Source organism: Dama dama, chromosome 20 (assembly GCF_033118175.1).
Source record: "Dama dama isolate Ldn47 chromosome 20, ASM3311817v1, whole genome shotgun sequence".
NCBI classification, from domain to species: domain Eukaryota; kingdom Metazoa; phylum Chordata; class Mammalia; order Artiodactyla; family Cervidae; genus Dama; species Dama dama.
Window position 1 is genome coordinate 14,103,413 of NC_083700.1, and position 25,495 is coordinate 14,128,907.

Genomic DNA, 25,495 nt, shown 5'->3' on the forward strand with positions numbered 1-25,495 from the left:
GTCATATAAAGTCAAGCCAGGTTCCCACTCAGCTGCTCTGGCACTGAAGAAATGATTCCTGTGGGGCTTCAATGCAGCTTCTGTTTCAGGTTCACTTGCATCCTGGGCTAACCAATAAGGCTAACTTTTATGGAGGAACTACGGGAAAGCAAAGATTTTCCTGTTTTCCTTTACATTTAAACCCCTTAAAAGAGTTATCTCTACTCACTGTCTTCACTTCTATTTTCTTTCAGACCTGTCACTGTCAGGCTTTCCTCACTCCAATAGGTACTATTAAACCTATTCATCAGATACTCCTTTTAAGTTTTTGTCACTGGATCTTCATCACATTTTTCCCTGGAGTAGGAAATGGCACCGTGCTCTGGTATTCTTGCCTGGAAAATCCCATGGGCAGAGGATCTTGGTGGGCTATAGCCCATGGGATCGCACAGAGTCAGACATGACTGAACAACTGGGCATATCACATTTTTAATTATTATGTTTTAGGAAATCCTCCCAAGACTCTATCTTTCTCTACTCTCTGCATCCACTCCCTGGATCATCTCACCCAATCTTGTGACTTTAAATACACTTAAAACTTGTATATACCTGTGACTCCCAAATTCAGTCTACAGCCTAGATCTCCAGTCTGAACCCGAGACCCATATATTCAAGTACTTAACTACTTCACAGGATTGGCTAATTGGCATCTTAAACTTAATTCATTCAAAACCAGATTTGTGATTTTTCACCCCAAATATGTGCCTGCTTAAGCTTTCACTTGGTATGTATAAAACTCCATTCTCTTAGTTGTCCAGGCCAAAAAGCCAGGCGTCATTCTAGAGCCTCCACCTCGAATCCACCTGCAAGTCCAATAGCTCTGCCTTCAAAATATCACCAGAATGTGACTAATTCCCACCACGTCCACTCCTACCACCTGATCCAAGCCACCTGGATGATTGCAACAATACTGTTCTGCTTCATCTGTTGTTCTACACAGCCTGTTCTCAACACAGCATCAGAAGGAACTCTAAGCCATAAATCGGATCATGTTTCTCTTCTGCCCATGGCTTCCTATCTCCTTCAGAGAGAGAACCAATGTCCTCTCAACATTCCACCAGGTCCTGGTGATCTGTTGGTCCTACTACTGTGACCTAATGGCTCACGACTCCCCTTCTCCACTTGAGCCACCAGGGCCCCCGTCTCTTCTTCAAACCTCTCAGTCACATTCCACCACAGGGCCTTTGCAATGCTCTTCCCTGGTATCTTCATGCTCATTCCCTTGCTTCCTTCAGAACTCTACTCACCTTCTCCATGAGACCTTCCCAGCCATGCTATACAGTGTAGCAGCTCTTCACCAAGGCCCTCCCTCTCCTGGTCCTTCTTGATTCTTCTTTGCAGCATGTGTCACCAACTCCCAGACCATGCAGTCTTTGCTGTCTCCTTCCACACCTCCCACGAGGGCTTCCCTGGTGGCTCAGATGGTTAAGAACCCACCTGCAATGCAGGAGACCTGGGTTTGGTCCCTGAGTTGGGAAGATCTCGTTGAGATGGGAATGGCAACCCATACCAGTATTCTTGCCTGGAGAAATCCCCAAGGACAAAGCCTGGCGGGCTATATAGTTCATGGGGTCACAAAGAGTCAGAAATGACAGGGTGACTGACACTTTCAACACTTCCACACCTCCCATAGTAGCTTCATGAAGGTAGATCTCTATTTTGACCATTTGTTATCACAAGTGCCTATTCTACTGCTCAGCTCATAATAAGCATTCAGTAAATATTTGCTGAGTGAATATATTTTGCATATATCACTTTTGCTTATCATAGTAATAATCCTAGAAAAGAAAGATATCGTTATCTTTATTTTACAGAAAAGGAAAGTGAAACTCAAAAAAGTTTGCTGATTTGCATTAGGTACAAAGCTTCTACCTAGCAGCCTGGATTTGAACCTCAATACAATCTTTTAGCTCAGAGAGACAGAAACCATTGTCAAAGTTTCTTGAAGAAGTACCACTATCCACCATGCTAAATAAGCAGAGAACTGTGCTGTTTATATAAAACCAGTCAGCCCTGACTGAGCCATAAACCTAAACAGTTTGGTTAGTGGCTCTGGGAAGGGGTTGCTATGCTAATGGCACAGCTGCTTTACAATTTTCCCTTCAACTCCCTCGGGGCATGTCCCGTGATCAAGCTGGGCCTTCCCAGGTCAGGGGAACTGACATGTCTTCCCCCAAATAGATGCCACAGGAGGGTCTGCATCTCACCCTCAAAATTTCTTGAACAGTAATATTGGGTGTAATTCCCAGCAGAGAAGGGCAGAGACTAAGCCTGAAATACCATTAAAATGACATTTCAAGAATCAGGTGGGCGAAGGGAAAAAGAGATTAGCAAAGCTGAAAGCTGCCCAAAGACACCCTCTGAGGAGTCTTGAACGCCCTAGAATCCAGAGTGACACTGAGGGTAGGAGCATTGCTTCTTCAGGAAGGCTTTTTTTTGCTAATTGATTTTCTTTTAAATTTTATTGTAGTATAGTTGATTTACAATGTTGTGTTAGTTTCAGGTGTATGGCAAAATGAATCTGCTATACATACACATATATCCATTCTTCTTAAGATTCTTTCCCTATATAGGTCATTATGAAGTATGAAGTATGGAGTTTTGAGCTACATCCTGTGCTATATAGGACTTCCTGGTGGCCCAAATGGTAAAAAATCCACCTGTGATACAGAAGACCCAGGTTTGATCTCTGTGCTGGGAAGATCCCCTGGAGAAGGGAATGGCAACCCACTCCAGTATTCTTGCCTGGAAAATTCCATGGACAGAGGAGCGTGGAGGGCTACAGTCCATGGGGTTGTGAGAGTCAGACACAACTGAGCAACTAACAGTTACCCTGTGCTATACAGTAGGTCCTTATAGAAGGACCTACTTACAGAAGTGATCTGCTTCTTATGGAGTAGTGTATGTATGGGAGGGCATGGCAACCCACTCCAGTATTCTTGCCTGGAGAATCTCCATGGACAGAGGAACCTGGTGGGCTCCAGTCCACAGAGTCACAAAGAGTCAGACACGACTGGGGCAACTCAGCATGCACGCACACGGTGCATATATCAATCCCAGTCTTCTAATTTATCCCCTAGTAACCATACATTTGTTTTGTATGGTTGTGCTTAGTCACTCAGTCATGTTCGGCTCTGCAATTCCATGGACCATAGCCCACCGGGCTCCTCTGTCCATGGGATTCTCCAGGCAAGAATACTGGAGTGGGTAGCCATGCCTTCCTCTAGGGGATCTCTCAGACCCAGGGATCAAACCCGGATCTTCTGCACTGAAGGCAGATACATCACCATCTGTGCCACCAGGGAAGCCCAAGTTTGTCTTATGCATCTGTAACTACTTCTGTTTTATAGATAAGTTCATTTGTACCCCCCCCCCCTTTTTTTAGACTCCACATATAAATGATATCATGTGATATTTGTCTTTCTCTGTCTGGTTGACTGCACTCAATATGAGTCCAAGAAGACTCTTATACTGAAAAGTTTACTTACAGTCCCTGAAAGAGAATAATTGTGAATCTGTTGGTAATTCACACCTACATGTAAAATTTCTCATCTTTCCTTTTGAATTTTAAGGTCAGTAGAATGAATCAGCGTCCTCTGATACAGGCAGTGAACTGGTTCCTTCACACATATAATTTCATTTTATTCTCACAACTGCTTTGCAAGGGAACAGATGATCTCAGAGTTTAAGCAGATTTCAAGAATTCAGTTGATAGGCATCAGAACTAGAATGTCTTCTTTTTATCTTGTGGACCTCCTGCAAAATCTCTGTGCTTAGAAATGTCATATAGCATAGCAAGTAGCATAGCAGGATAGAAACTCTGAGATAGCCTGGAACACTAGTGCCTTGGTAGGCTGTCTTAGCTTGCATTGCTGTAACAAGATATGGTAGACAGGGTGACTTTAAGAGCAGGAATTTATTTCTTACAGTTTCAGAGGCTGGAAGTCTGAGATCAGGACTGAAATCAGAATGCTGGCATGGTTAGTTTCTGGAGAGACCCCTCTTCCTGGCTTGCAGACTGCTGCCCTCAGGCTGTGTCCTCATGTGACAGAGTTGGGGAGAGAGTGAGGGAGATCTCTGGAATCTCTTCTTTTAAGGGCCCTAATCCCGTTATGAAGGACCATTCTCATGGCCTCATCTAAACCTGACTACCTCTCAAAGGCACCATCTCCAAACCCATCACACTAGGGTTAGAACCACTTCAGTTTATGAATTTTGGTGGAACACAATTCAGTCCATAGAATGGGCTGAAGTTGGCTAAGGTAGTGCGTGTGCGTGCATGCATGTGTGCATGCTCAGGTGTGTCCGACTCTTTGTGACCCCAAGGACTGTAGCCCACTAGGCTCTGCTGTCCAGGGAATAGTCCAGGCAAGAATACTGGAGTGGGGTGCCATTTCCTACTCCAGGGGATCTTCCCGACCCAGGGACTGAACCCAAGTCTCTTGCATCTCCTGTGTTAGCAGGTAGATTCTTTACCACTGCACCACCTGGTGCTGTGTGCGAGTGGGCCTAATGTGTGAGGGTGTCCCTGAAACTGGTCAAAGGGCCATGAAATTTCTGAGAAAAGACCCTGATGCTGGGAAATATTGAAGGCAGAAGGAGAAGGGGATGACAGATGATGAGATGATTGGATCGCATCACCGACTCGATGGACATGATTTTGAGCAAGCTTCGGGAGTTGGTGATGGATAGGGAAGCCTGGCGTGCTGCAGTCCGTGGGGTTGCAAAGAGTCAGACATGACTGAGCAACTCTGCTGACCTGAGGGCATAATGTAAGGGCAATGAATAAGAGATAATCCTTACATAGACATAGCACTTATATGTTAAGAACCATTCAAAGCACTTTATTAACTCATTTTCATCCACCAACAATAGTACTGCTATAGTTACCATTTTCTCCATTTTATAGATAAGAAAACTGACAAACAGGGAAGATTAAATGAAGGTTGCTGGCCACACAGATAGTAAAAAGAGGAATGATTCTAACCTAACAGCCTAATTTTAGAGTTTATGCCTTCCTTTTTATTGCTATTCCACTTATAGTGAGATAGAATTGACAGACAACATCATGAACGTTTACAGTATATAATATAGTGATTTGCTGCATGTATATATTTCAGATTTATTACCACAAAAAAGTTAGTTAACACATCCATCACCTTACACTGTTGCAATTTTGTGAGTGTATGTGTGATAAGAACTTCTATAATCTACTATCTTCAGTTTAGTTCAGTTCAGTCGCTCAGTCATGTCCAGCACACCAGACCTCCGTGTCCATCACCAACTCCCAGAGTTTACTCAAACTCATGTCTATTGAGTCAGTGATATCATGCAACCATCTCATCCTCTGTCACCCCCTTCTCCTCCTGTCCTCAATCTTTCCCAGCATTGGAGTTTTTTCCAGTGAGTCAGCTCTTCTCATCAGGTGGCCAAAGTATTGGAGTTTCAGGTTCAACATCAGTCCTTCCAATGAATATTCAGGACTGATTTCCTTTTGGATGGACTGGTTGGATCTCCTTGCCGTCCAAGGGGCTCTCAAGACTCTTCTCCAACACCACATTTCAAAAGCATCAATTCTTCAGCGATCAACTTTCTTTATAGTTCAACTCTCACACCCATACATAACCACTGGAAAAACCATAGCCTTGACTAGACAGACCTTTGTTGGCAAAGTAATGTCTCTGCTTTTTAATATGCTGCCTAGGTTGGTCAATCTTGGCAGCTTTCAAATATATTTACAATATATTCTTAACTATAATCACCATTGTATACATCACATCCTCCAAACTTACTCATTTTATTACTGGAAGTTGTATCCTTTGACCACCTCCACCCATTTCTCCTACCCTCCACCCCCTACCCCTGGCAACCACCAATTCATTCTGTGTTTTTGTGAGTTTTTTTTTTTTTTTTGAAAGATTCTAGATGTAAGTAAGATCATGAAATATTTGTCTTTTCCTCTGTCTGACTTGTTGCACTTAGCATAATGCCCTCAGGCTTCATTCATGTTGTTGCAAATGGTGGAATTTTCTTTTTTATAACTGTATAATAGTCTACCATAGTCACATTCCATCCTGATTGAATAGTGTGTGTTTGTTGTCATCTAGTTGCTAAGTCATGTCTGACTCTTTTGTGACCGCATGGACTGTAGCATACTACACTCCTCTGTCCATGGGTTTCCCAGGCAAGAATACTGGAGTGGGTTGCCATTTCCTTCCATAGGGGATCTTCCCGACCTAGAATCGAACTTGTGTCTCCAGCATTGGCTGTGCTTTGTCACTCAGTCGTGTCTGACTCTTTGTGACCATTTGGACTGTAGCCCTGCATTGGCAGGGGTGTTCTTTACCACCGAGCCACCAGGGAAACCCCATATATACCACACTTTTCTTTATCTATTCATACATCAATGACATTTAGGTTGCACATATCTAGGTTATTGTAAATAATATTGCAGTAAACATGGGGATGCAGATATCTCTTCAAGATAGTAATTCCATTTTCTTTGGATATATACCCAGAAGTGGGATTGCTAGATCATATAATAATTCTTTTTTTTTTTTTTAATTTTATAGGAGTCTACATACTGTTTTTCACTGTGACTGCACCAATTTCATTCTCACCAACACTGTACAAGGGTTTTCTTCTCTCCTTGTCCTTACCAACATATTATTTCCTGTCTCTCTCTCCTTAAGTTATAGGGAATAAAGTTTATTTTGATGAAAAGTGTAAAGCAAAATTAAAATTACATACATTAGTCACATAACTCAACATGCTTAATTTGGTATAAGTGTGACACATTTTCTTGCTTTCCTATGTTTTGCTAAATCACCATAACCTTGTTGTTGTTCAGTCATTAAGTCATGTCTGACTTTGCGACCCTATGGACTGTAGAAAGCCAGGCTTCAATATCTCCCAGAGTTTGCTCAAATTCAAGTCCATTGGGTCAGTGATGCTGTCTAATCATCTTATCCTCTGCTGACCCCTTCTCCTTTTGCCTTCCATCTTTCCCAGCATCAGGGTCTTTTCCAATGAGTCAGTTATTTGCATCAGGTGGTCAAAGTATTGGAGCTTCAGCTTCAACATCAGTCCTTCCAGTGAATATTCAGGGCTGATTTCTGGTTTGGTTTTCTTGCAGTCCAAGGACACCATAAGCTAGATTGCTTTATTAAACTAAGGCATGGAAACTTAGTTTTACTCTTTTGCTTACGCTCTGATTTCAAACAATTTTATTAAAAAAAAAAAAGCCATTGTAACAGGTGTGAGGTGCTACCTCACTGTGGTTTTGATTTGCATTTCCCTGATGATCAATGATGTTGAACACGTTTTCCTGTGCCTGTTGGCTTTTGCATGTCTTCTTTGTAAAAAATGACTATTCAGATCCTTTGTCCATTTTTAAATTATTATTTGAGGGTTTCTTTTTAGCTATAGAGTTGTATGACTTCCTCATATTATTACCAATGACTTTTCCCCTATATTTTCTCCTAGGAGTTTTATGGTTTCTGTTCTTAAAGTCTTTAATACATTTCTAGTTAATTTTTGTGAGTGATTTAAGATGGAGGCCCGGTTTCATTCTTTTGCATGTGAATTAACAAGTTTCCCCAGCACCATTTATTAAGAGAGTATCTTTTCCATTGAGTATTTTTGACTTCTTTGACAAATATTAGTTGGTGATGTATTCACAGGTTTATGTCTGGGCTCTTGATTCTATTCCACTGGTTCATGTTTCTGTTTTTATGCCAATGCCTATTTGTTTTGGTTGTTCAAGTTTTGTTATATTGTTTGAATTCAGAACATGCAGAGCCTCTGGCTTTGTTCTTTTGTTGCAGGATTGCTTTAGCTATTTGGTGTCTTTTGTGGTGCCATACAATTTTGTTTTTAATTTCTATAAAAAATGATGTTGGGATTTTGATAGGGATTGCATTGAATCTGGCTTCAATAGCTTTGAAGAGTATGAACATTTTAGCAATATTAATTCTTTCAATTCAACAACATGGGATTTCTTTCCATATATTTGTGTCTTCATTTTTTTTAACCATATCTTATGGTTTTCAATATACAGATCTTTCATCTCCTTGATTCAATTTGCAATCAATAATAACTCTTTTATTGTTTTTTATGCTACTGAAAATAGGACTGTTTTCTTTATTTCTTCTTCAGATAATCCCTTGTTGTTGTATAGGAGCACAACTGATTTTTGTATTGATATTGTATTCTGCAACTCTATGAATTAGTTCATTAGTTCTAACAGATTTTCTGGGGAGTCTTTAGGATTTTCTTTATATAAGGTCATGCCATCTTCAAACAGAGACAGTTTTTCTTCTTCCTTTCCAATTTTGAGGACTTTTATTATTATTATTATTTTCTTGCCTGATTGCTCTGGCTAGGAATTCTAGAACTATGTTGAATAGGAGTGGAGAGAGGGCACCCTGGCCTTGGAGAATGGATCTGATGAAAAAAAATCAAAATTCTCCAACAATTTAGTCTATTCCTTCTATCAGTTTTTTTTCCCCCAGCTCTTCAAAGCACATAAGACTCAGGCTTCTAGGAGGAAGAAAACTGATGCCATTTCATTATGGTGTCCCAGTATATTATTTTAGTGGAGAGCAGTATCAGAGTTGCTGTTGGTCCAACTAGTGCCCTAATCAGTGGAGACATTTGCTTTCTTTCTCAGGCATGTTGCTGTTCCAAGTTAGATTCTGCCAAGTCATTGTCATAACATCTTTCCAGATGTCTAGGAGAAATTTCCAAATGGCCCAATTACAAGAGTACAGAATAGATAGACCACTGGTGAGATAGATAGACAGGTGCAATGTGTGTGCTCGGTCACTCACTCATGTCCAACTCTTTTCAGCCTCATGCACTACATAGCCTGCCAGGATCCTCTGTCCAGGGAATCTTCCAGGCAAGAATACTAGAGTGGGTTGCCTTCTACTGAAGGGATCTTCCTGACCCAGGGGTCGAATCCACATCTCTTGTGTCTCCTGCATTAGCAGGCAGATTCTTGACCAGGGAGCCACCTGGGAAACCATAGATGTCCCTCCCAATATTAATGTCTGAAGTGAAGTCAGTGGATCAGTGGAGGGACCTGGCTTCCTTTCCCCCCTGTGCCACAATCCCCTCAGATGCCTGCCTTCTGCCCCTGCGTGGTGAGTCACTTCCTGTCATATGCAGGCTCAGGACTGTGCTGCCCACAAGTGGAAACCTGCTTCCTGTGCCGCACAGTCCTAGTCCAGTCCTCAACGGTCCCCATGGGTCCTTGTCTTCTAGAGCCCTCCGTTTCCCAGGGCACAGGACCCCAGCCAGGTCGAGGAAAGTTTCCAGGGCTTCAGGGCACCTCCAGGTTCTAGATCCCTCCCCCTGAGGCTCTCACACATGCTTTTTCTGTCCAGGCATCCCAGGGATTAAAATAGGCCTTGTTGCGGGAGGAACCACCGGGGGATCACTCAGCATTCTCCTGGCTGTGGCGCTGCTGTTTTACTGCTGGCACCAGAGGAAACCAGGTTTGTGTTCTCTCTTACCCCTGGCTAACCTCCACAACCTGCCCCTGCCTCAGGAACCCCAAATATTGCAGCCTTGGAAACTGCCACATTACCATTCTCCACCTCACCATCCCAGTGCTAATTGATGGGCTCACCTGCTTTCTTCAAAAGGCAGTTTTCTTAACAGGTGTCTAGTCTAATTTATGAAGCCTCAGGTGAAAGATGGGGATGGAATAAACATTTTAATGTAAAGTTTCAAGAACTTCAGATGGTTTCCTTGGATAGTTTCTTTGGTCCAAACAGACTGGTCAACTAGATACTTTAACCCATCCTACATCTCCCGTAAGTGGACAGTCAAATAAAACTGAAAGGCCCTATGAAGAAATGACTGAGAATGGGAGGTGACTAATCTCTATCCTTCTTCCTCAGAGATGTTCGTGAGTCAAAGCCTGGGACCAGCATCTTGTATTCCAATGACTCCGCTCTCTACAGGTCAGGTTACTGGCTTCCCCTCCACCCAGAGGAGAGAGTTTCTCCCACATACTATCTGCCGTGCTTCCAAAGCTTTCTTGCTTTAGCCCAGGTCAGGCTAGCTTCAGACATCAGAAAATCTGGTGTTGAAGACACACACAAAAGTTTTTCAGCTCTAGTGCAGTTACCCACATGCTTTAACTTTGTGTTTTGAGTGCATGCTCAGTCACGTCCCACTCTTTGCGACCCCATGGACTGTAGCTCCCCAGGCTCCTCTGTCCATGAATTCTCCAGGCTTGAATACTGGAGTGGGTAGCCCTTCCCTTCTCCAGGGGATCTTCTCTACCCAGGGACCGAATCCAGGTCTCCTGCATTGCAGGAAGATGCTCTACTGTCTGAGCCACGAGGGAAGCACAACTCTGTGTTTTAACTTAATTCAACTCAACTCACCTCATCCTTCTGAGCACCTCCTCTGTATCCTGCACTGGGCTGGATGTATGGAGCTTTGGACCTCTGACCAAAGTGTCCTTAACAAGCCTGAGGTGAAGTCTGAGGTCCTGGGCATAACCACAGATTCTCCTGGAAATCCACGCATAGCCCCACACTACTCTGCAAGAAAAACAATTTAGTTCTATTTAGTATAGTTTTCATCCCAATCCCAAAGAAAGGCAATGCCAAAGAAAGCTCGAACTACCACACAATTGCACTCATCTCACACGCTACTAAAGTAATGCTCAAAATTCTCCAAGCCAGGCTTCAGCAATACGTGAACCGTGAACTTCCAGATGTTCAAGCTGGTTTTAGAAAAGACAGAGGAACCAGAGATCAAATTGCCAACATCCACTGGATCATCGAAAAAGCAAGAGAGTTCCAGAAAAACATCTATTTCTGCTTTATTGATTACGCCAAAGCCTTTGACTGTGTGCATCACAGTACACTGTGGAAAATTCTTAAAGATATGGGAATACCAGACCATCTGACCTGTCTCTTGAGAAACCTGTATACAGGTCAGGAAGAAACAGTTAGAACTGGCCATGGAACACAGACTGGTTCCCAATAGGAAAAGGAGTACGTCAAGGCTATAATTGTCACCCTGCTTATTTAACTTATATGCAGAGTACATCATGAGAAATGCTCGGCTGGAAGAAGCACAAGCTGCAATCAAGATTGCCAGGAGAAACATCAATAACCTCAGATATGCAGATAACACCACCCTTATGACAGAAAGTGAAGAGGAACTAAAAAGCCTCTTGATGAAAGTGAAGGAGGAAATTGAAAAAGTTGGCTTAAAGCTCAACATTCAGAAAACTAATATGATGGCATCTGGTCCCATCACTTCATGGGAAATAGATGGGAGAACATTGGAAACAGTGTCAGACTTTAATTTTTGGGGTCCCAAATCACTGCAGATGGTGATTGCAGCCATGAAATGAAAAGATGCTTACTCCTTGGAAGGAAAGGTATGACCAACCTAGATAGCATATTAAAAAGCAGAGACATTACTTTGCCAACAAAGGTCCATCTAGTCAAGGCTATGGCTTTTCCAGTAATCATGTATGAATGTGAGAGTTGGACTATAAAGAAAGCTGAGCACTGAAGAATTGATGCTTTTGAACTATGGTGTTGGAGACGACTCTCGAGAGTCCCTTGGACTGTGAGGAGATCCAACCAGTCCATCCTAAAGGAGATCAGTCCTGGGTGCTCATTGGAAGGACTGATGCTGAAGCTGAAACTCCAATACTTTAGCCACCTCATGCTAAGAGTTGACTCAATGGAAAAGACCCTAATGCTGGGAAGGGTCGGGAGCAGGAGGAGAAGGGGACACAGAGGATAAGATGGCTGGATGGCATCACCGACTCAATGGACATTAGTTTGAGTAAACTCCAGGAGTTGGTGATGGACAGGGAGGCCTGGCGTGCTGTGATTCATGGGGTTGCATAGAGTCGGACATGACTGAGTGACTGAACTGAACCAAAGGTATATCAACACAGCCTTGAACCCTAATCAAATCTCAGATGTTTGCGTATTCAACACAGCAATGTGTAGCCCTGTCCCCAGCAAGTTATGTGCTTGGTTCAATTCTTATTTACGAGAATCTGAGACTGCACCCACGTTTGAATTGACTCTCTTGGCAGCACATGGGCTCCCCTGGTAGCTCAGCTGGTAGAGTCCACCTGCAATGCAGGTGACCCCAGTTTGATTCCTGGGTTGGCAAGTTCCCTTGGAGACCTGGGCTGCCCACTCCAGTATTCCTGTACTTCCCTGGTGGTTCAGATGATAAAGAATTCGCTTGTAGTGCGGGAGACCTGGGTTTGATCCCTAGGTTGGGAAGAAACCCTGGAGCAGGGCATGGCAACCCACTCCAGCACTCTTGCCTGGAGAATCCCCATGGACAGAGGAGCCTGGCGGGCTGCAGTCCATGGGGTCGAAAGAGTCGGACACACCTGAGCACTGCCCAGCTCAGCACACAGCACAGGTGGTATGTATGTGTGAAATAGTTGAGAAAGGGCTCCCTCTGCTGACACAAATCTGCCTTTGTTTTATTTGCAGGAGACGACTCTCAGGGAGGCACAATCAGGTGAGATCTCAGCCTTCTGGTTTCCCAAGAATAAAATATGCAGAACTGTGGGGAGACAAGATTGGAACAAGTGATTTCTCTATGTCCCTGTGGCTTCATGCTCCCACTTTCACATTCTTTAAAATGGCCATAATCACAGCTTCTTGGAATCCTAATAGTGTATACAATGGATTTTCCCGCATAAATAGATCCGTTTCTTATTTCAAATTTATCCATTCCATTAAATGGATGATACTAAAGGTTATAGATTTTCTAGGTTGGCACAAAATATTTCTGGTGCAAACAGTCCTATAGTTAGACCACATGTTACTATAACTGTATAAAATGATTGTTAGTCCTAGATTTTACAGTGGGGTCTCAGCTTCTAGTAATCCTCTTTTTGTCCCAACTGTGCTTATTTACTCATCAAATTTTGAGTTTTTAAGTTTGGTTTGATAAATAGGGTCTTGTTCTTCTATCTGTGTCAGTGTCTTGGTCTTAGGTCATAGTCAGATTCTTGGATCATGGATTTTGTCTAATTGCTTCTTGAATTATCCAGGCAGAATGCGGTAAAAACACTTCCTCTTGATGATGAGGCTGGGCTTTTTTTTTTTTTTTTACCAATTGAGAGTGACCATTCTATTTATGAGATGATCATTTCTATGACGTCAAAGACTCTTCTAGCCTTGTTCTGCTGACTTCTCCTTACTCCTTTTTTTTTTTCTCTATCCCACTTTCATGTTTAGTATAATGTTCCAAGGGTGATCAGTGTTTCTATGCCTTACAGGAGACCCTTGACCATAGGCCCATCAGAACCCCTCAACCCCCTGCGCCCTGCCCCCGTGGAGCTGCAGCACTTGTACATCAACGGTGAGGACTCCCTGGTGGGAAGCTGCTCTGGGCCTGAGCCAGAGAAAGATACTTGTTTTGAGGCCTGGCAAAAGGCCCTGGTCTCCCTAAGCATCCCAGAAATTCATGGTAAACAATTGTTTATGAAGAAGCATCTGTAGCACACCCCACTGACCGGGATTGCTTACAAAGTTTTTTTTTCTCTTCTCAGTGCATCCCAGAGAAAGAGACTTGGTATATTCTGAGATCCAGATTACTCAGCCTGGAGCAGAAGGGGAAGGTACGTTACTGGGGAGAGATTCTGGCTGCAAACTGCGTTCATTCATTTGACATGTTTACTGAGTCTGCTTTGAGTAAAGGGAGTGAATCATTGATCAAGACAGATTAAAAATCCCTATAGTAGTGCTTAGATTCCAAAGAAAGAGGACAGATACAGAAAGCTACGTAGCATCCTTCCTGATATCAGAACAAAAGTTAAGCATCTGTCTAACAGACATTGTAATCATGAGGGTGTATGTTCAAAGGTTACCTGAAAATAGTGAATGAATTATTGCTAAGCACCTACCATGTGATACCAGAAAGAATGAAGGGATGGAGCCAAAGCAAAAACAACACTCAGTTGCGGATGTGACTGGTGATAGAAGCAAGGTCCTATGCTGTAAAGAGCAATATGGCATAGGAACCTGTAATGTTAGGTCCATGAATCAAGGCAAATTGGAATGGTCAAACAGGAGATGGCAAGAGGGAATGCTGACCTTCTAGGAATCAGCAAACTAAAATGGACTGGAATGGGTGAATTTAACTCAGGTGACCATTATATCTACTACTGTGGGCAGAAATACCTTGGAAGAAATGTAGTAGCCATCATGGTCAACAAAAGAGTCTGAAATGCAGTACTTGGATGCAATCTCAAAAATGACAGAATGATCTCTGTTCGTTTCCAAGGCAAGCCATTCAATATCATGGTAATCCAAGTCTATACCCCAACCAGTAATGCTGAAGAAGCTGAAGTTGAATGGTTCTATGAAGGCCTACAAGAACTTTTAGAACTAACACCCAAAAATGATGTCCTTTTCACTATAGGGGGCTGGAATGCAAAAGTAGGAAGTCAAGAAATACCTGGAGTAACAGGCAAATTTGGCCTTGGAGTATGGAATGAAGCAGGGCAAAGGCTAATAGAGTTTTGCCAAGAGAATGCACTGGTCATAACAAACACCCTCTTCCAACAACACAAGAGAAGACTCTACACATGGACATCACCAGATGGTCAACACCGAAATCAGATTGATTATATTCTTTGCAGCCAAAGATGGAGAAGCTGCATACAGTCAGCAAAAACAAGACCAGGAGCTGACTGTGGCTCAGATCATGAACTCCTTATTGCCAAATTCAGACTTAAACTGAAGAAAGTAGGGAAAACCACTAGACCATTCAGGTATAACCTAAATCAAATCCCTTATGACTATACAATGGAAGTGAGAAATAGATTTAAGGCACTAGATCTGATAGACAGAGAGCCTGATGAACTATGGACGGAGGTTCGTGACATTGTACAGGAGACAGGGATCAAGACCATCCCCATGGAAAAGAAATGCAAAAAGGCAAAATGGTTGTCTGAGGAGGCCTTACAAATAGCTGTGAAAAGAAGAGAAGCGAAAAGCAAAGGAGAAAAGGAAAGATATTCCCATTTGAATGCAGAATTCTGAAGAATAGCCAGGGGAGATAAGAAAGCCTTCCTCAGTGATCAGTGCAAAGAAATAGAGGAAAACAACAGAATGGGAAAGACAAGAGATCACTTCAAGAAAATTAGAGATACCAAGGGAACATTTCATGCAAAGATGGGATCGATAAAGGACAGAAATGGTAAGGACCTAACAGAAGCAGAAGATATTAAGAAGAGGTGGCAAGAATACACAGAAGAACTGTACAAAAAAGATCTTCATGACCCAGATAATCATGATGGTGTGATCACTCACCTAGAGCCAGACATCCTGGAATGTGAAGGCAAGTGGACCTTAGAAAGCATCACTATGAACAAAGCTAGTGGATGTTATGGAATTCCAGTTGAGCTATTTCAAATCCTGAAAGATGATGCTGTGAAAGTGCTGCACTCAATATGCCAGCAAATTTGGAAAACTCAGCAGTGACCACAGGACTGGAAAAGGTCAGTTTTCATTCCAATCCCTAAGAAAGGCAATCCCAAAGAATGCTCGAACTACCACACAATTGTACTCATCTCACATGCTGATAAAGTAATGCTCAAAATTCTTCAAGCCAGGCTTCAGCAATAGATGAACCGTGAATTTCCAGATGTTCAAGCTGGTTTTAGAAAAGGTAGAGGAACCAGAGATCAAATTGCCAATATGTGCTGGATCATCGAAAAAGCAAGAGAGCTCCAGAAAAAAACATCTATTTCTGCTTTATTGACTACGCCAAAGCCTTCGACTGTGTGGATCACAATAAACTGGAAAATTCTGAATGAGATGGGAATACCAGACCATCTGATCTGTCTCTTGAGAAACCTGTATACAGGTCAGGAAGAAACAGTTAGAACTGGACACGGAACAACAGACTGGTTCCAAATAGGAAAAGGAGTACATCAAGGCTGTATATTGTCACCCTGCTTATTTAACTTATATGCAGAGTACATCATGAGAAACGCTGGGCTGGAAGAAGCACAAGTTGCAATCAAGATTGCCGGGAGAAATATCAATAACCTCAGATATTCAGACAACATCATCTTTATGACAGAAAGTGAAGAGGAACTAAAATGCCTCTTGATGAAAGTGAAGGAGGAAAGTGAAAAAGTTGGCTTAAAATTCAACATTCAGAAAACTAATATGATGGCATCTGGTCCCATCACTTCATGGGAAATAGATGGGAGAACATTGGAAACAGTGTCAGACTTTAATTTTTGGGGTCCCAAATCACTGCAGATGGTGATTGCAGCCATGAAATGAAAAGATGCTTACTCCTTGGAAGGAAAGTTATGACCAACCTAGATAGCATATTAAAAAGCAGAGACATTACTTTGCCAACAAAGGTCCATCTAGTCAAGGCTATGGCTTTTCCAGTACTCATGTATGGATGTGAGAGTTGGACTGTTAAGAAAGCTGAGCACCGAAAAATTGATGCTTTTGAACTGTGGTGTTGGAGAAGACTCTCGAGAGTCCCTTGGACTGCAAGGAGATCCAACCAGTCCATCCTGAAGGAGATCAGTCCTGGGTGTTCATCGGAAGGACTGATGCTGAAGCTGAAATTCCAATACTTTGGTCACTTCATGCTAAGAGTTGACTCATTGGAAAAGACCCTGATGTTGGGAGGGATTTGGGGCAGGAGGAGAAGGGGACCACAGAGGATGAGATGGCTGGATGACATCACTGACTCGATGGACATGAGTTTGAGTAAACTCTGGGAGTTGGTGATGGACAGGGAGGCCTGGCGTGCTGCGATTCATGGGGTCGCAAATATTTGGACACGACTGAGCGACTGAACTGAACTGAACTGAACCATGTGATAAGAATATTATTATTATAATATATAAATGTTAATATGTGTAATATATACATGTTTAGTTAATTTATATAACGACCTTGTATAACCTACATACTGAGCAAGCAAGACTCATGACTTACTTACAAAAATTTTCTGTCCCCCACTGTGTCTTTAAACTTTCTTCTGTGAGAGATTTTCCTGGGCACTCAGGTTGAAAATTCTGGCAACCAAAGGCTTTTCAACACATTCTCCATTCTCTTAGGTGATAGACAGTAGGTGGACACTTTATGTCATAGTCTCATAGTCTCTTACTTATTAAGTAAATAGAATGCCAAGTTTGAAGATGATTAATCAGAACTTTCTCCTCTCCTAACACAGGCAAGTTTCAGAATGAATCTGGCAATGGTGTGGGTGAGGGGGAGAACCGGGCAGAGTTGGTTTCTTCCCTGTCTCTTGGGTTGACTTCCTACCTAGCCAGGGGAAAGGAGTAGGAAAGAAGTTATTCCACCTGGTACTGTGGAAGCTGGCTTCTGCCTTCCTGGGATGACAGATACTTAAACGGGCACTCCCTCCTGTAACGTATATATGCTTGGTCTCTTGAGGTTTCCTGCTGGAGCCCTCCTTCCTAAAGTTCCTTCTGCACAGCTGAGGTATTTCTAACGAGTTGTTTCTTGTTCCTTCACTGGCCTCACCTCCAATCAGTCATATCCAACTTCCTGCTGCTGGAGTCCCTTGGTACCTGGGGGCCTTATTGAACAGGACTGAAGGTCACCACACTTCTGCTTGTTCTGTCTCCCATGTGGACCACATCTGTGCTTGGGGACACCTGAGAATTTCAGGTCCTAGCTGGCCCAGCAGATCTCTTTTGATCCTACCACTTGTTGTGAGTTAGAACTCTCAATGCTCCCGATAAGGGTTGTTGAAATATTTTTTATTGTAATCTGCAGTAAGAAATACAAGTTGTGTTAAAAAAAAAAAAGAAAAGGAAAGAAATACAAGTTGTACTATTAAGAAACATGAATGTGCACACATACATGCACACACACACACATACCTAAACCAAAATTTTAGGAGATAATACTTAGTGTGATGCACTCAATTTTCTATTCTCCTCAAATTGATTGTTTTAATCAACTCTGTGGAGGTATAAACAGTATAAAATATAATTCACCACTTTTAAATGCACATTCAAATTATTTTAACAAATGTATCCATTCACAGAACCACCACCACAATCACATTGTGATGTGTGAACATTTCCAGAAGCCCAGAAAATTCTTTCATATTCCTTTTCAGTTAATCTCCCTCCAGCTTCACCCTTGACAATTACTGATCTGCCTTCTGTCCTATAGTTTGTTTTTCTAACAATTTCACATAAACGGTCTTATATAATGCAATCCTTTTGTTTGGCTTCTTTTGCTTAACACAATGTTTTGAAATTCATCCACATTCTAGCATAAGTAGTTCACTATTTTTTTGACATGTAAAAAGCTATGCCTATTTAATATATACAGCTCATGAGTTTGGGGATGAATCAACACCAGGGAAACTGTCACCACAGTTTAAGGCCGTAGATATATGCACCATTTTCCAAAGTTTTCTTTCCAAAGTTTTCTTTTTTATGATGATGATAATGATGATGTGTGGTAAGGACACTTAACAAAAGATTTACCTTCTTAGCTAATTTTAAGCATATGATAAAATATAGTTAGTGATTGTAATATATTGCTCAGTTGCTAAGTCGTGTCCAATTCTTTGCTACCCCATGAACTACAACATGCCAGGCTTCCCTGTCCTTCTCTATCTCCTCAACTCATGTGCATTGATGATGTCAGTGATTTCATCCAACCATCTCATGCTCTGTTGCCCTCTTCTCCTGCCTTCAATCTTCCCCAGCATCAGGGTCTTTTCCAATGAGTCACTTCTTCACATTAGGTGGCCAAATAATCGGAGCTTCAGCATCAGTCCTTCCAATGAATATTCAGTTGATTTCCTTTAGGATTGACGGTTTGATCTCCTTGCAGACCAAGGGACTCTCAAGAGTCTTCTCCAACACCACAGTTCAAAAGCATCAATTCTTTGACGTTCAGCTTTCTTTATGGTCCAACTCTCATGTACGTGACTACTGGAAAAACTATAGCTTTGACTAGATGTACCTTTGTTGGCAAAGTTACATCTCTGCTTTTTAGTATGCTGTCTAGGTTTGTCATTGCTTTTCTTCCAAGGAGCAAGTGTCTTTTAATTTCATGGCTGCAGTCATCATTGCAATGATTTTGGAGCCCAAGAAAATAAAATCTCTCACTGTTTCCACTTTTCCCTCTTCTATTTGCCATGAAGTGATGGGACTGGATGCATGATCTTAGTTTTTTGAATGTTGAGTTTTAGGCCAGCTTTCTCCACTCTTCTCTTTCCTCGTCATCAAGAGGTTCTTTAATTCCTTTTTGCTTTCTGCCATTAAAATGATATCATCTGCATGTCTGAGGTCAATATTTCTCCCAGCAATCTTGATATTCCAGCTTGTGCTTCATCCAGCCCAGCATTTCACATGATGTACTCTGCATTTAAGTTAATTAAGCAGAGTGACAATATACAGCCTAGATGTACTCCTTTCCCAGTTTTGAACCAGTCTGTTGTTTCATGTCTGGTTCTAACTGTTGCTTCTTGTCCTACATACAGACTTCTTAGGATACAGGTAAGGTGCTCTGATAATCCCATCCCTTTAAGAATTTCCCACAGTTTCTTGTGACCCACACAGTCAAAGCCATTAGTATAGTCAATGAAGCAGAAAGAGATTTTTTTGGAATACCTTTGCTTTTTCTATGATCCAGCAGATGTTGGAAATTTGATCTCTGGTTCCTCTGCCTTTTCATGTACTACTGAAGCCTAGCTTGAAGGATTTTGAGCATAATTCTGCTAGCATGTGAAATGAGGGCAATTGTACAAGCGTTTGAACATTCTTTGGCATTGTCCTTTTTTGGGATTGGAATGAAAGCTGACCTTTCCCAGTCCTGTGGCCACTGCTGAATTTTCCATATTTGCTGGCATATTGTGGAGAAGGCAATGGCAACCCACTCCAGTACTCTTGCCTGGAAAATCCCATGGACGGAGGAGCCTGGCTGCAGTCCATGGGGTTGCGAAGAGTCGGGCATGATTGAGCAACTTCACTTTCACTTTTCACTTTCATGCATTAGAGAAGGAAATGGCAACCCACTCCAGTGTTCTTGCCTGGAGAATCCCAGGGACAGAGGAGCCTGGTGGGCTGCTGTCTATGGGGTCGCACAGAGTCGGACACGACTGAAACGACTTAGCAGCAGCAGCAGCAGCAGCTGGCATATTGAGTGCAGCTCTTTAACAGCATCATCTTTTAGGATTTGAAATAGCTCAGCTGGAATTCCATCACCTCCACTAGCTTTGTTCATAGTAATGCTTCCTAAGGCCCACTTGACTTCACACTCCAGGATGTCTGGCTCTAGGTGAGTGACCACACCATCGTGGTTATCTGGGTCATTAAGAGCTTTTTTTTTTTTGTACAGTTCTTCCGTATATTCTTGCCACCTTTTCTTAATCTCTTCTGTTTCTATTAGGTCCTTGCTGTTTCTGTCCTTTATTGTGCCCTTCTTTGCATGAAATATTCCCTTGATATCTCTAATTTTCTTGAAGAGATCTCTAGTCTTTCCCATTCTATTGTTTTCCTTTATTTCTTTGCACTGTTCACTTAAGAAGGCCTTATCTCTCCTTGTTATTCCCTGTAACTCTGCATTCATTTGGGTATATATTTTCCTTTCTCCTTTGCCTTTCGCTTCTCTCCTTACTATACAGTATATCTCCAGAATGTATTCATCCTTGATAACTCAAGCTTTGTATCTTTTGAGCCTTACCTCTAGTTTCCTTTCCCCAAGCTCCTTGTAACCACTATTCTACTCTCTGCTTCTATGAGTTTGAGAAAATACAGTATTTGTCTTTCTGTATCTGGCTTATTTCTCTTAGCATAATGTCCTCCAGATCCAACTCTGTTGTCACAAATGACAGGATTTCCTTCTTTCTTAAGGTGGAATAATATTCCATTGTGTATGTGTGTTTTTCTTAAGGTGGAATCATATTCCATTGTATATGTGTGTGTATATCTGTGTGTGTGTATCATATTTTGGTTTTCACTCATCCATCAATAAACTTTTAAGTTGTTTCTATATCTTGCTGTGATCTATTCGAGATCCTGATTTCAATTCCTTTGGATATGTACTTAGAAGTGGAATTGCTGGATCATACAATAGTTTTATTTTTAACTTTTTAAGAAACCTTCATACAGTTTTCCATATTAGCAGTACCAATTTACACTCTCACTGACCGTGTTCCAGAATTCCTTTTTCTCCACATCCTTGCCAACTCCTGTTATCTTTTGTCTTTTTAATGATAGCCACCCTAACAGGTGTGATGTGATATCTCAATATGGTTTTGCTTCCACTGATGATTACTGATGTTCAGCACCTTTTCAATAACTGCTGACCATTTGTATGTCTTCTTTAGAGAAACATCTCTCCCAATCCTTTGCCCATTTTAAAATTGAGTTATTGTTAGTTTAGCTGTTGAGTTGTATGAATTCCTTATATATTTTACATATGAATCTCTTATCTGATAATATGGTTTGCAAGTGTTTTCTTCCATCTTGTAAGTTGCCTTTTCAGTATCCTTGTGTCTAGTAGAAATTTCAATTATAAGCTGATCCAGAACTTGGTTTACAAATGAGGTTAAGGACTTCTGCAAGTTCTCAAATCCAATGAAGACTAAGTCTTCTGTTTTACTATAATATTTGCTGCATATAGTGCCTATTGCTATATTTGACTAATGCATATCCTCTGAACACCTGCTTTGTCTGTCACTGATTTCTCAGCCATCCTCACTAATCAGGGTCTTTTGAATGATAAAATTAGAATTACCATCAATTTGATTGGGTTAATTGGGTGCTTCTTATAGAGTCACCTTGATCAGTTGCTGCTCTTCACACTCTGTCTTTGACATATTTGTCAAAACACCCTTGAAGCTGAGCACTCTATTGGTGGATGAGTTATATTTCAGGCACTTTCTGTGTTGATGATCTGTAGCAATATTTCTTCACCAGTGACTCAGTGTTTGCATGAAGCCCCTGAAATTGCATGCAAAGTTCCTTGCATGTGTCTATTATTCCAGGGAGAGAGTACATAGCTTCTATTTGGTCATTAAAAAGAACTGTAACCCCGAAAGATCCATGGGAAAAAATATGATGAAAAATAGAGTATTCCAGGATATATTCTTTTTCCCAGGCTCTATCCCTCCATAAAATTACTGTATAGTTCTCATGATTCTATCTGCTCTGAGATTCTTTATGTCTAATAAGGAGGATGTGAGAAATTATACCTGCTAAAGTTTTCTCTTACTGTGGCTCCATCTCTAAGAAACTTTGGCAATCAAATCAAAACCAGAACATGCTAACATAAGATGGTTTTTCCCTCAGGGCATACATTTAAAGCATTCTAGTGGGAACTTGCAGAAAAAGCAGGGCTTGGACTTTGCAATTGGTGAGATGGAGGTGCTATAAATTAAGAGAGGCAATAAATGAAACTAAGAGAGAAATTATCTCTTAACATCTGGTAAAGAAAAGGAGTGAGATTTCTCTTTGTGGTATTGAGGGAGAACTTTATAGATCAATGGAGCTTGCAAAGAACATGCAGAGATTTGAGTTAAGAAATGGCAAAATAAGATCATGTGTGTTGTAGGAGGTGTTGGGTGGCAGAGAAGAGAAAATAACAAGTCAATACAGAAGCCCATTGACTCCCAGATTCTGGGAAATAAGCTAGAAGACTGGGTTTGGAGTGGCTCAAAACATTCATCACCCTATGGTTTTCTTTTTCTCCACAGCCAATACCTTCAGAACATCTCTAGAGGACCAGGTGAGTTTCATTTCCTGATTGTTTTCTCTCCCACTACTACCTATCACCCCACATTTCCTCTCCTTCCAGTTCTTCTTCTATCTTTTTTCCACCCCAGCATGTCTCAATTGTCTACTCTGAAGTGAAGACACAGCTCTGAGATGACTCGTCTGGAAAGGTCAGCTCTAAAGATGAAGATGCCATGGAAAGTTATGAGAATACCCTACTTATATGACTTGTCTCTGATCCAAAGACCTAGCTTAGCGAAGTCCTTGAGGACTCTGGAGTGTCCAACTAGTTCCAGCTTTCCAGTTCTTCTTGCCCATGTGCATTCACTCCAAGGACTTCTGATCCATCCAATCGGAGGCGCTGACGGGAAGACCCCTCAGAGACTACACTGAAATGACCAAGATCCAAGGTCAAGAGGAAAGCCTATATACCTTCTCTGAGCCTAACCTAACATGTTCCTTACTGTCTGATTTCAGGAGAGGAAGAAAGACTGCTATAGAAAAAAAAGAAGGACAAATTTTGGAGAATTGGGATTTGTATCTAGATAGAAAGGACTGATGAATCAGGTCTCTGTTTAATACATATTCAGCAACTCTCCCCGTGGGGAATAGGTTGCATCAGTTGGTTTCACTATGAGTGGCTGCATACATACTTGACAAGCAAAGCACAGGTCCATCCCGCCTGCTTACCCTGCCTGTCAAGATTCAGTTGCAGACAAAAGAATACATTTCAAGTGGTTTACAGATAAAGGAATTTAAAAATTTATATCAGCTACTTTGAAAAATCATTTGAAGAGCTGGAGAAGCAGGCTCCAGACTGAGCTTCTAAAAGCAAAACCTAATTACATTAATGTTATTAGGGACAAAGACTTTTAACACTGGAGACAAGAAATACAACAAATATAAAAAGTTAAGTAATAACCTGGAAAATCTAAATTTGAATTGGAAATGTCAGTGCAAACTGATGACAAAACCTGCTCATTTTAAAAATGTTATCTATTTCTGAGGTCATCCACTGGAAAGGTCTAGAAATAATTAATAACTCAGTAACAATGAGCATCCATTGCACATGCTGTAGTCTCTAAATACTTTTTCCTACTCAAAGGATATAGAGCTACCTTTCTTGTAGGAGCTGTACCTTTGAGTTATCAAGTAGGTGATGTTAGAATAATTCTTCCAATAGATGAAGAAGGAACTATCCACACAAAATAGTTATGTGAATGCTTCACGCTACACCTAATGATCAAGCTGATATAAAAAAACCCAGCCTAATATTATAGGCCTCCTAATGGAAATATTCAATACCACCTACAAAGTATTTAAGCCTGAATTATCAGAAGTAAATCCATTGAAGTCTTTAGATCTAACTACCAGTTTATAGGAAATACAGTGGACAAAGGATTTTGTTAAATAGCACCATGGGATTGCAATCAGAAAAATCTAAACTATGGAAAAATTCTAAAGGACAAATGATCTGGTTTCTTTAACGAAAGAAGGAAGGAGAAAGGGAACACTTATGAATTAAACGATACTTAAGACTTGTCAGTCAAAAGGAATGACTGGGTCTTGCCTCAAACAAATCAAGTTTAAAAGGAATTACTTATGGAAATACTAAATGAAATTTGTACATTAATATGAAGAAATTATGTTTGGATAATTTATGTGTATGAAGAATTTATGTTTTGGGTATAAATGATAGCATTATGGTTATGTTTTTATTAAAAATTTTCATCTTTTACTTCATACTGAAGTATTTGTACATTAAATATTATGATTTTGCTTGAAATAATCCAATAAGAGTTGGGTGGGCAGGAAGTGGATAGAGGTACAGATAAAGCAAGATTGGTCATGTGAGCACCATTTCTGAAGCTGGATGGTAGGTACATAAAGGGAGGAAGTAGAACTTATACTAGTCTCTTTATATGTCTTAAATTCGATGATAAAAAGTTAAGCATTGCCATTGTATATATGTACCACAGCTTCTTTACCCATATCATCCATCAATGGATCTCTAGGTTGTTTCATGTCCTAGCTAGAGTAAATAGTGCTGCAAGGAACATTGGGGTACATGTGTCTTTTACAATTATGATTTTTTCAGGGTAGCCCAGTAGTGGGATTGTTGGGTCATATCGTAGGTTTACTCCTAGTTTTTTAAGGAAACTTCATTCTGGCTTCTACAGTGACTGGATCAGTTTGCATTTCCAACAATGAAAGAGGGTTCCCTCTTCTCCACATTCTCTCCAGCATTTACTGTTTGTAGATTTTTTGATGATGGCTATTCTGACCAGTGTGAGGTGATATCACATTGTAATTTGATTTGCATTTCTCTAATAATAAGCAATGTTCAGCATCTTTTCTTGTGTTTATTAGCCATCTGTATGTCTTCTTTGGACATTGCTCAGTCATAAAAAGGAACACATTTGAGTCAATGTTAATGAGGCGGATGAACCTCGAGCCTATTATACAGAGTGAAGTAAGTCAGAAAGAGAAAAACAAATATGTAAAGTATGTAGAAGCCATATGTAAAGTGGATAGCCAGTGGGAATTGTTGTATGATTGAGAGAATTCAACCCAGGGCTCTGTGACAGCCTGGAGGGGTGGGATGGACTGGGAGAGAGATTCAAGAGGGAGAAGACATATGCACACCTATGGCTCAATCATGTTGATGTATGGCAGAAACTGACACAGTAGTAA

The 25,495-nt window shown here is 41.2% G+C and overlaps 1 protein-coding gene across 5 annotated transcripts in view; it reads left to right on the forward strand.

Moving 5' to 3' along the window:
• The window catches only part of FCRL4 (Fc receptor like 4), a 39,069-nt gene extending 13,916 nt beyond the window's left edge, over positions 1 to 25,153 (forward strand). For 4 of the 5 annotated variants that reach the window (XM_061120463.1, XM_061120459.1, XM_061120462.1 and 1 more), the window contains 7 exons: positions 9,429 to 9,539; positions 9,948 to 10,010; positions 12,540 to 12,567; positions 13,334 to 13,416; positions 13,607 to 13,675; positions 22,783 to 22,814; positions 22,884 to 25,153. In XM_061120463.1, coding sequence (XP_060976446.1) covers positions 9,429 to 9,539; positions 9,948 to 10,010; positions 12,540 to 12,567; positions 13,334 to 13,416; positions 13,607 to 13,675; positions 22,783 to 22,814; positions 22,884 to 22,934 — 437 coding nt within the window. In that variant the 3' untranslated portion in view covers positions 22,935 to 25,153. The remainder of the gene's footprint in view (positions 1 to 9,428; positions 9,540 to 9,947; positions 10,011 to 12,539; positions 12,568 to 13,333; positions 13,417 to 13,606; positions 13,676 to 22,782; positions 22,815 to 22,883) is intronic. The other variant, XM_061120461.1, reaches the window with a different exon arrangement.
• Positions 25,154 to 25,495: the final 342 nt, after the last annotated feature.